Source organism: Tursiops truncatus, chromosome 12, assembly GCF_011762595.2.
Source record: "Tursiops truncatus isolate mTurTru1 chromosome 12, mTurTru1.mat.Y, whole genome shotgun sequence".
NCBI classification, from domain to species: domain Eukaryota; kingdom Metazoa; phylum Chordata; class Mammalia; order Artiodactyla; family Delphinidae; genus Tursiops; species Tursiops truncatus.
In genome coordinates, this window is record NC_047045.1 from 85,771,552 (window position 1) to 85,783,655 (window position 12,104).

A 12,104-nucleotide genomic window follows, 5' to 3' on the forward strand; every position below is an offset into this window, starting at 1 on the left:
TGAAACAGGGAGAGAGAGAAGGAGAAACAAGCAAACAAACCGATACGCCCAGAACTGAACTGGACCGCCAGAGAACACTTCTATCTATTTAGAACACATCTGTAGAAAAGGACAGATTTAGGCTAACCTCTGTAATAAACTAATCCATTTTAGTCTAGAAGTAAGGACAGTGTTGAGTGTAAGTACAACTATTTTGCTATAATTGCAACAGACAACAGTAAATTCTACCCACTGCAGATGGACTTGGCTGTGTCACGGAAATGCTACTGCTATAAAACGTAACGAAAATGTCATGGGATCCCAAAATGTTGGGTAAAGATAACTTTTTAAAAATGTAAACATATTTCAAAAGCACTAGATGATTTAAGATTAATGGGATGATGAGAAATTTTTCTTAATAATGAGAATAACCATTCCTAATTGGTCTGTTTTCTAAAATTTTGACTTCTGCGTACCTAACGTAGGGTATTCACAGAAGGCAAAAGACAGAAAAAGGGTAGCTTCAATATTCAAAATAATCATTAATATCTTATTATGAAATATAATTTGACTATTAAAATGAACATTAATTACGAATATTAAATAAAGGAATGTTCAATGAACATTAAAATGGATTTAATATTCTAACGCTAATGGTTCTATCACCGTTGCTAAATAAAAATGCATGGATGGGTAAGTTTTAGGTCAGAACACAAAGCTTACCCACTCTCTTGTCACTGTCCACATAGAACAGTCTCCTTACCTGAAGTCATTCCACTTACCCTCCACCACTGAGGCACCTACACGCTTTGTCCTAAGGAGACATATCTACTCAGTTTCCCCTAAATAGAACCTGGCAGTTACCAGTCGCCAAACGTTGCACACATTGTTTTGCCTTCTCTGACTCTTAGGTCCACATTCTTATCTTCACGTGACCACCACCACCCACGTCAACAGACCCGGCAGCAGGCCTGCGGGATGGAGATGAACGAGGGGCAGCGACTGTCCTCACCGGGCTTACAGAGGAGAGGAAGGCTAAACTCACAAACAGGAAATTTTTATACCATGTGAGAACTCTAGAATACGTGTATGTTTAAGGGACTCAGGGGCCATGTGGAAAAGGCACACAGCTGTGCCCCAGTTATGCGGAGACGTCATAAAATACTTTCACCGGAGGAGGTACTGCCTGAGCTGAGTCTTAAAGATAAGGAGAAGCTGGCCACCAAAATAGAAAACTCTAGACAATGCAGAGTTAAGAAATGGTCTAGAACTGCAAAAATACACATACAATAGTCCTGGAACAGGCAGAGGCCATTCATAAAAGACTTGTATATCAACTAAGAAACAAAATTTATTCTTGAGGCCATGGGACCCACTGGTGGCTTTTAAAAAGGAGAATAGGGCTTCCCTGGTGGCGCAGTGGTTGAGAGTCCGCCTGCCGATGCAGGGGACGCGGGTTCGTGCCCCGGTCCGGGAGGATCCCACGTGCCGCGGAGCGGCTGCGCCCGTGAGCCATGGCCGCTGAGCCTGCGCGTCCGGAGCCTGTGCTCCGCAACGGGAGATGCCACAACAGTGAGAGGCCTGCGTACCGCAAAAAAAAAAAAAAAAAAAAAAAAGGAGAATAACATGTTCAGACATATATTTGGAAGATAAATTTGAGAACCACAAGTTTGGGGAAATGGTGATCAATATGCGGGAAAAGGGGGCTTCCCTGGTGGCACAGTGGTTGAGAGTCCGCCTGCCGATGCAGGGGACACGGGTTCGTGCCCTGGTCTGGGAGGATCCCACATGCCGCGGAGCGGCTGGGCCCGTGAGCCATGGCCTATGAGCCTGCATGTCCGGAGCCTGTGCTCCGCAACGGGAGAGGCCCGCGTATCGCAAAATAAAAAAAAAAAAAAAAAAAAACTGGGGGAAAAGTCAGTCAAACAGACAACGTCTAATGAAGGCGGAATTTGGGATGTCACTCGGGAAAGGTCCTTGATGGACATGTAGGAGACTGTACGCTCAGAGGGGCCAGTTCAGCATCCACTACAGGTGCCAAATGGGAACTCTGTCTCCCATGAATGCCCCTCACGGCCTGTACACAGCCCCTGGCCCCAGTCACCAGGAAAACAGTCCTGAGACCCAATGTTGAGACAAGGGGCAGCTCAGCAAAAGTTAAGAATCTGAACCTATCTTTCCTCTAGATGCTTTCACACTTCTCCTTACTTCATTCCTGACTTCATCTCCTCCCACTGCCCACTCGGGGCAGGGGCGGGGGGGAGGGTGGGAACTGCCCACTGCATCTTTCTCCCCGTGACGGAAGTGAAGGCAAGTGTGAACGAACATACACCCCTCCTGCCGTGCTGTACCGTGAATGGTTCTGTGCTAGTGTGTGACGGACTGAGGTTAGCTTTTAAATCTACTTCCCCTTTCTGTTTGCTGAGGTTGCTGTGGTCACACAGGGGGCCTCTTCCCCACGCTTCCCCAGTCGCCCAGATTATCCCATAAGTAATTGTGGCAACAACACTGAAAGTCAGCATTCGGGTTAACGAGACTGTGGTCTGTAGACACACACACAGCTTTGAGGAGGCCTCGTGGGGAACCATCTCTAACCATTGTGGTGAATTTTTTTATCTCCTCTTTGGCCACGTTGCCAAAGGATGAATAGTTCGGGACTGCGATCCTCTGTGCAGCCAGAGCGCTGAAGGCTGCCTGCGGAGATGAGGACGCCGAAGGAGAAGCCCTTCACTACCCTGACCACTGGGCGGACAGACCTATCAGAGGGCTCCGTGGGATGTAATGACATATTGTTCTGTCTGATAATTCAGTGACTGGATGTTGAAATTAAATTTTACTCTCGGCCAAGGATATCACCTTAATTGGTCAAGTCTGGAGGTGTCCTGACAAAACTTCAAACTGGCAGGGCTTGGTGACTGGAGCTGGGGGCAGGGTGAGGGGGAAGGACTCTAACAGGGTCACTGGCCCGTGGGGTGAGTGAGGCACCTTCACGGGAGCTGTAAAGTAACTCAGCACGATTGTGGCCACACTGAACGCCAAACACAGTTCAAGCGTTTGGAAACAGAACCTTACGGTGCCCCAGGCTGACACACAGGCGTGAGAGCCGCAGCCTGTTAGGATGGCTGGGACCCCAGGAGGCCAGCCAGGTGGAGCGGCAAGAAGGTCCGCTTGAGGGCGGAGCTGTGGACACAACAGGCATCTGTGCTTTTGCTATCCCTGTCCCCCCGGGCCTGAAACATGTGCTGGCAGCTGCCAGGCGGTGAATAAGTATGTTCGCTATTGAAACGAATTTCAAGAGGCAGTTAGAGGGATCTGAGAAGCAGAACTCAGAGGAGCTATCGTGAGCGTGTACGGTCGGCAGATTCTCCAGAAAACGAAGGGGCGCTCCGCCATTCTCCTGCCCGTGAAGATGGGGCCATGAGTTTACGCCCCCTATGTTTCTCCCTGTCCCAGCTCACACAGGAGTGTTGGTCAAGCCAGGATACACATTCAGATTTTAACTGGTGGGCTGAACCTGTGGCCATGACGGTTCTTCTAGCCGGCTTCCCATCCCATTCGTCTGCTGAGAACCTCACCTCTCTAAAGACACAAGAACAAAGGTGCCCTTATGTTCCCCCCACCAGTGACTGAAATGCCTTCTCTAATACTCGGAATCTAACTACCCTCCGAGAGCTCTGTGGATGCCAGCAGCGTGCCTGAACTTAATTCTCTGCTTGAGTCCCCCGTGATGATGCTCTGATCATTCTAGGAACACCGCGTCACGTAACACAGAGCCCCCACGTGGCTGAGGGTTTGCTGAAAATGCGACAAACTGCTCTGTGCCACCTCCACTGTCAACGGCGGCAAACGGAGTAAATCTTCCTGCCAGAAGTCTTCCTTGGCTGGGTCAGACCCTCTCCACCCCTTCTGCTTTGTATCACTGCTGTATCACACAGTTTATATCTTATTCCATCCAGCAGCAATGTACCTTGCAACCCTGGCCTCTGTAAATTCTCTTATATTTAAAATAGGTTTTCTGAGGGAACTTCAAGAAGGCTATTAAAATTCATTTGCAGATTAAGTTGCCAGAAATGCTGTCACAGTCATATGTATGAATTCATTTAGGACACAGGTTGCACGTGGGGCCCAGGAGTCCTAATTATTTCTAAATGAAGGCGTCCTGATGTCCTTTCTGGCATATACCCTTCTTCCTGGGCAAATAGATAGCCTAAGGGGAAAGTAGATACAAACTGTCATAAAGTTTTATAAATGTCTATTTACAGAAAGCATGTCCTAATGCATGTGTGTGTTAATATACATGTGTGTGTATATACACCTATTATACACACACATATATAGGGACATGCATCTATATCATACACACATACAAACACATATACATATATCCACACACATCTTTTATCCTGCCTAAATTTCTAGGTAGGTATGTATGTATCTATCTATCAGCCAAACATACATAACCTACATCATTTAAAAAATAAAGTATTGGTGCCAAGGGAACATCGGGAATGGTGACTACCTATCGCTTTCAGGGATAGAACCAGCCCGGGAGCAAGGGGGACATTCAGCCACCTGCCGGATATGACTCTGTATCTGACAGACCTTTCAGTCTACCCCACAGGTCATCAGAAGAGCACCTGCACTTCAGTGAGCTCACCATTTACCTTCTCAGCCCTGAGGAAAAGGGGCCTGACCACGTACATGTTGCTGGGTTTTGAAAAGATCTGAGTGTGCAGTACTACCAATCAATCACTGGGACAGTTGGGACCATGAGGCACCACTAGGAGAAGCTACGGAGAGGAAAAGAGCCCTGGGTGGTCAGGGGAGGGCTGGGCTACACAAGAAAGGAAAACTGCACCAAGTGGCAGACACCCTTCCGCTTCGCAAGTCGCCCACAGCCAGGCGCTGCTGAGGTCCTGCCGGGGCTTTGCGTCACAACCTTGAAACTTCCAAATCCTTCCCGTAGACACGTAATCAAAAGATCTAATAAGATTTCTCCTCCTATTTTGAGGTGCTGACAGTGAGAGGAAGAAACGGGGTCCACTATTCTTCAGTCAAACAGAGATCACATTTTAAAAATTGTCTGAGAGGAGTCAAAGCATTACGAGGCGATAGTTACGTAGTTAAGGTGACTTTGAGAAAAAGGTTTGAAGTGAAGAAGGAGCGTACGTATCTCACAGGGAAGGGAGACCAGTCAGCATCCAGCTCAGTCACTAAGGACATCTTAAAAGCAAGAAAACTCGATTTAAAAACACACAAAAGAAAAAATAAAAGAACTTCATGCACTTAAAATCTTGTTTGCCTAACGCTCAAGATTCGTTGTTCAACACATTCTGGTTCAAGAACATGATGATCCACGTAGATTAAATTAACTACGTGAAACAAACTTTGCCTTAGGGTATAACGTACTTAAAAATCAAATGCGATTGCAAAATATATATAAATCTTTTAAAAAAGGTTTTATGATAAGATGTAGCTGCTGTTTCTAAAGAAAGCCAGAAGAATATCCCTCTTTTATGTATAAACCGCGGGTCTCTCTGACAAGACGACGCACACACGGGGCAGCGGTCAGGCACGTGTCCCTGGGCGCCTCACCTGAAGGATGGAAACGGTCTGGGAGAAGTGATGCTGTTCCATGGTCGACGTGGAGTATAGTGCCGCGAGGGGGTGGTCGAATTTCTGCAGGTAGCTGTTACTGAAGCCCCTGTGGTCCAGGTCGTGGCACAGACACGCAATTAGCAGTCCCTTGCGCTTAAGGAGAAACCACAGTGCACAGATGTTCAAAACAAAGAAATGGGACATGAGGAAAGTTACGGTTAGTATTCTTATCACACTGACTTCTGTCACTGATGCAGCCAACATGCTCATGAATGCCTGAAATAACAGATAATCTAACTTCTTTTTTAACCAGTTTCTTTGTCTTTCTGCTTAGGAACTTAACAATCAAATTATCCTTGAGTTTTCCTGATCGACTCTGGTAAAAAGGGTAGGTGGTATCAAATTAAAGCAAATGTCCCAAAGAATCACAGATAAAGCAAGTCTGCAAAAGGAGAGGACAGTATCAGTTCTTCACTTAAAAATCTATTCAATATTAAATTCTAACGATGTTACTGCTATCATAAATGAGGAATATAGCAAGTAAATCATACAGCATGTGAAAAATGGCAAATTATATACAAAAAGATAAAAGGAAGAGCAGGCTGAAGGGGACAGGTGAGAGGCGGGTGGCTGTGATGAACAGCAGTTAGGATGGGCGTCAGACAGGCAGAAGTGCAGGTGAAGGGGAGACGCAGGTGGCTCCCAGGGGCGGGGGCGGGGGCGGGGCTCTCAGCCAGCGCACATCCTGGCAGGGGAGCCTGCCTGCCAGTCACAGGACCAGAGTCACATGACCAGGACTGACCACTGCAGGGGCTGCGGGGAGAGGAGGACAGAGAGGAACCTGAGGGCAGGGCAGGGGAGGGGAGGGTAAAGATCTTGTATTATCTGTGATCCAGGGACCGATGGCGGGGTTTTCAGCAGAGCAGTGACATCATCTAGCTGACGCTCTTTAAAGATCCCCACGCTGGCCACTGTATTGAGAACAGACTCCAGGAGGGTGGGAGAGACCTGGGGGAGGCTTTCGTCGTGACTCAGGCAAAACATAACAGAAGCTTAGACCAGGACGCTAGCAACGCAGGCTTAGGAGACATGACTAAAGTCTGGAAGATTCTGCAGGCAGAATCAACAGAGCTTTCTGGCAGGCTGGCATGAGAAGAAAGGAGGGCAGGACGGCGAGCGGGGAAGGGGAAGCCAAGCCTGAGTGCCAGGTCATCAGCCTTAGACGCTGATGGACGGGGTCTTCACTGAGAAGGGAAAGTTGAAAGGGGAGCGGGCTGGAGGAGCGCTCGGGAACTGAGGGTGCTGGAGGTCCTGGGAGCCACGTGAGAACAGCGACGCAAAAAGGAGAACTGAGCTCAGACCCTTGGACCCGCACGGCCCCTGGACCAGAGCATTTTCTGGGGGGTGACAGAGCTGGTTTCAGAGAAAAGGGGAGGAGAGGAATTGCAGGCGGCCAGCACAAGGGCTCCACCAGGGGCCGGCGGCAAAGAAGAGCCTAGAAATCAGGAGGGAGCCGAGCGGAGAGGCAGAGGCAGAGGGTGCAGTGAGGTGGAGGTCACAGCCTGCGACCTGCACGGGATGCAGAGCCTGCGGAGGACCCAGCGCGGAGGGAGCGAGTTACGGAGCGGGGTGCGGGGGAGGGAAGAACCGCGAGGGCAGGGACCTCTGAGACCAGGGCAACTGGCAGGGCGGCTCTGGACAGGAGCCCGGGCAGCATCGAGGAGGGCGTGAAGCCGGAGTGCGCGGCGCCACCGGCCGCGGGGCCGGCGCCTGCACAAAGCCCCACCGGAGCACTGCGCCTGCGCCCTGCTGCTGCCTTAGTCTCGCCGAGCCGCGCTGGTTTCTCCTGCCACCTAATGGGCGGGGAGGTCGCCCCGGGCACCCGCACCCCTAAACTATGCGGTAGGCAGGGGACCAACCCTAAGTGTTCGGAGGTCTTAAGACGCTGAACTGTGTATGTTCTGGGGGTCGTTTGGTTTGGGGGCTGTTCCCATATTTTATGCTGCAACGTCAGCCATAATGAATCTGGTAAGAAATGTCAAGGTTGTAAAACCTGGCACAATAGATAAAAGCTTTCTAATTCCTTTTAACCTATTTTATTTTATTGATGTTCAATAGCCTTGTCAAGTGCATGCCAGAATCAAGCATCTGAAAATAACTTACGAAGTAAAGAACTACCTTTGTTAACTTTTCCTTTAAAAACATCAAAGGATCATTTCTAAAGCTCTACTAGAGATTACACATGCACCTTACAAAATATATTTTAAATACTTATGTATGTTATTTGGGGGTTATTTTTAGCTAAAAGACCTGAAGTTTCTGGAGAAACAGAATGATATAATTCTAGAAACTTAAATGGAAGTCAATATGTAGTAACAAAACATCTCATTCGTCTTAAAATTTTCCCATTTTTGAATATAAATTTTAATATAATCCAAAAGAATAATTTCTATAATTCTCAAGCTTACAGGCTAACTTTTGGCAGAAAAGATAATAAAATTGCTTTCTTAAAAGGAAGTGAATGGAGAAACACTGAAATTTTCAAAAATATGGGGTTCAATGAAATGGAAAATTGTTTAGAAAAATTTATATTAAAAAAGAAAAAATTTCATCGTGTGTGTGTGATAAATAATTTATTAGGCTAAGCCCCATCTAAAGCCCCATCTAAATAATCTAAAGATTATTAATAAAAAAAGGAACGTTTTGACTCTTTACAATAGCATTTTTTTTCTAAAATGCGTCTTTCAAGTTTCCCATCCAAATTGTGAATTTGGTCTGACAGGATGGAAAGGACAGGACTGGACCTCAGGGTTCTAATGTTGGTGGACATGACCTTGGGAGAAGCACAATTTCTTTATCACGGAGACACAGCTCCCTTTCTTCACGTGTCCTGAAGCAGGAGGAGAGAAGGGTGGATTCGAGTTAGGGCTTTCATAGGGCTGCTGGGACCTTGTGGAGAGAGGGCAGCGAGGCCATCAGGAAGGTCCCGCCTGGGAGGGGCACAGCTGGGGCGAAGGCGCCCCATCACCAAACGTGGGCTGGGCATTCAAGGAAGGGGCTCGACAGCAGAGCACGAATGGACTAGGTGTCCCCAAGTCTTCTCTGAGCGCATCACCAACTCCAAGTCCGTAAAGTCCGGTGAATCAGTGGAACATTGCCGAGCCCCTGTTCCCTTATGCTAGAGAAGGTCAAATAAGCATTTATGTTTTAATTGTATTTAATGCTCTGGGTTCTCAGATGGGTAGGATATGTCTCCATTATCCAGGGCATTAGGGCAAAGAGAACAATTCACTTTGTTTACATCCTTTCAGAAGAATTCAGCTTTAACAGGGAAGAAAGACTACAAAAATGAGTGTTTCCTTGAGGGATATTTTGATGAAGTTGGAATTTCTGTATCTACATTCCTTATACAAAATAATAGGGAAAATCCTTGGGTACAACAATTTAAAAAGTGTGCTTCTGTGAAGTTACGGAACCAAAATTTGTCCTGGAATGACATAGAGTCGCCTAACTATTTCATAAACGTACTCCAGACATAGAGTACTTCAACCCACTCAGGTTATTTGAAGCGGGAGAGAGGAAGCGTGTGCACACCCACCTCGAGTTCGGTGAAGAGCCCGTGGTTGTTCTGGAGTATGGCGTACATGCAGTGTGCCACCGTGACTGCGTGCTTCCAGTTGTGGTAAGGGACCCGACGATAGTTTTTCTTCACAGACATGATAAAACGACACAACTTTTCAAGCTCAAAGCTGTGCGGAAAAGAAATTGTCATGACAGAAACTGGGAAAGAACCAGTACGTTCCAGGAGACCACGAGATGTGCACGTCTGTCCTGTACGCGCTTGCACGGGTGAACACTTCCGCGGGGACGGGACGCAGGAGCACGGGGGCCTCACTCACCAACCTCCTCACTGCTTCTCCAGCCAGGTGAGAGAGGCAGACTCTTTGGTGGCTCGTGCTCTGACACGGTAACGGGCCCACGGGGGAGCAAATCCCAGAATCAGCTTACCGTTACCCATCATGAACACCCGCCACCTCTTCCTTAGCTTTCAAGCACCTCCTGCATCCCATCGTGCTCAACAGACAACAGCATATCATCATCCTGTTCAAGGGTATTTTTAGCTAAGTTTTTCCAGAAAGCAGATTCACAAGCTGCGACCATGCATACTATAAGAATTTCCTAGGTGAGTGATGATCCTTTCAAGAGGAATCCAAATTACCATGGGACACTCAAATTATTAAGCGGTGGTAGCAGATGGCTATATCCAAATCTTGGCGCAGTCCATGAAAGAATATGACGTATTTTATCATACAATATGGTTATAAATTTTTATGTGTATCATGTGTTACACGTATTTAAAGCCCCACCAACTCTCTCAGTGGATTTAAGGCAGCTTAAGACAAAGGCATATCAATATGAAACAGGGGTCCCCGAAATACCAAAGAGACGAGAGTCCATAAAACCTCTAAATACATATAACCTTTACCTTTCTCCACTGAAAATGTTCAAATGTCCCTGAAGTGTGAGGTATGTGATTTTAAGAGTTTCAACTGGTCAAACTCTCAATTGCTATCTAAGAAGTAAGTGGCATTAGTTACCCTGTGTGCATCCTTTTGAGACAATAATTTATAAAAGTCGCTGATGGAAATAAGAGAAAACGCAGAATTCAATAGGAAACAAGTGACAATTTAGTTCTAGAGACGCTAAGAGCCTCTATAAGCCACTTAATGACTAAATTAGTAAAAAAAGAGAAAAAGAAAATTATTCCTTGCATTTTAAGTATGTGTTTAAGCTGTAAAAAAAAAAAAAAAAAAAAACAGATACAAAGTCATGAAAGGCCTCTGGGACAGGCCACGAGGAGAGGAGAGAGATTTGCAAGGAAAGGGCAACATAACCTCATTACTAACAAAGGACTAGACTGTGAATTAGGAGACCTGTTTCTTTCACACTTGTTTTAACTGATATATCGAAGTTAAAGGTGAAAGTCGATGTTACATGTGTATGTACATTCCAAAACACACCTAAAAACTGTATGCAATTATGTTGAGAAGTAACCTCTGTCTCTTTTAGCTCCACCTATATCCTTCTGATCACCTGGTTAGACCTGGTTGTTAACCAAGGGGCAGCCTCTGAGGGAATCTAAAAAGGCTGCACATTTGTCCAATAATCTTAGCCTTTTTTAATTTAAATATCTAGAAAAACAATTTCTATATGGCATATTTAAGGTAATTATCAACCAAAAAAGTGGCGAGGCATTTAGGTAGGGGAGGAGGATTTTAAAGCAAGTGTGTGGGTCACACATACCAGGCTGTCCCACAGGACTGGTGGACCATGTAGACGAAAATTCCAGGCCACATGTTTTCAAAGGGACCGATGTCAAAGTGGAACCTGAAATAAACAGAAAGCACAGGTCATGAGTAAATGTAATTAATTAGGATAAACATAATAACAAGTAAAGGGAGTAATTTAACTTTTTGCCTATCAAGAGACTAAAAAAAATACTAGGAGTTCGGCCCCCTCTTCCTGCCTCTCTCAGTCACATCTCTGTTGTATTCAAAGGTTTCCAGGAGGAAATTCCACACATTCCCTCAGGAACTTAGTCCAAGATCTAAGCCATTGCTTAATTCTTTATTAAGCAAAATGTAAAAAAGGAACGCTGTGTTTGTTATCAGAGCAACGACAAAGTCCAAAATAATTATATTATGAGCCCTACACATACACTGCACAGCTCACAGATACGGGGGAGGAGCTCATCTGAAATTTTCTGAGATGAAAATTAGTCTATTTCCTACTTTAATCCAGAGAAAAGTTTCATAAATATTAACATCCGAAGTTATTACCTATCTTTCATGTGCTAATTTGGTTACAAACATTTAACCCAAATAAGCAGAACGGGAAAGTATTAAAAGAGACCATTTTCCTCTCGTTACAGCACTTCTGACACCAAATGTGTGAGTTTTCCACACCAAGCAATTCTACGGTTCTCTGCAGACGCCGGCTGACTTCCTGCAATTCAGTTCAATTCTGTCATTACCTGGAGTTCACGCAGACCCCAGAGGTTAGGGGCGCAGGCCCACAGGCTGCCCCCACTTGAAACGTCAATCACAAGCCCAGGCCACCCACACTTCTAATGCATCGGCTGTTCCCACGACCCCTCCTCAGGTCAGATGATGCGCTAGGACAGTTCCAGAACTCAGGGAGACACTGTGTTTACTCTCACCGGTTTACTATGAGGGATACAACGCAGCAAGAGCCAAGCGAAAGAGAGGCACAGGGTAAGGTGGGGGGAGGGCAAGGTAGGGGGGAGGGCAAGGTAGGGGGGAGGGTAAGGTAGGGGGGAGGGCAAGGTAGGGGGGAGGGTAAGGTGGGGGGAGGGCAAGGTAGGGGAGAGGGCAAGGTAGGGGGGAGGGTAAGGTAGGGGGGAGGGCAAGGTAGGGGGGAGGATAAGGTAGGGGGAGGGTAAGGTGGGGGAGGGTAAGGTAGGGGGAGGGCTGCGGAGCTCCCATGCCTCTCTGGGGGCACCCCCT

The 12,104-nt window shown here is 46.7% G+C and overlaps 1 protein-coding gene across 2 annotated transcripts in view; it reads right to left on the minus strand.

The window, feature by feature from the left end:
• PDE10A (phosphodiesterase 10A) overlaps positions 1-12,104 on the minus strand; it is a 300,047-nt gene that overhangs the window by 43,081 nt on the left and 244,862 nt on the right. For both annotated transcript variants that reach the window (XM_033867960.2, XM_073789817.1), the window contains 3 exons: positions 10,882-10,965; positions 9,176-9,326; positions 5,575-5,730 (listed from right to left, as the gene is read on the minus strand). In XM_033867960.2, the coding sequence (XP_033723851.1) occupies positions 5,575-5,730; positions 9,176-9,326; positions 10,882-10,965 (391 nt within the window). The remainder of the gene's footprint in view (positions 1-5,574; positions 5,731-9,175; positions 9,327-10,881; positions 10,966-12,104) is intronic.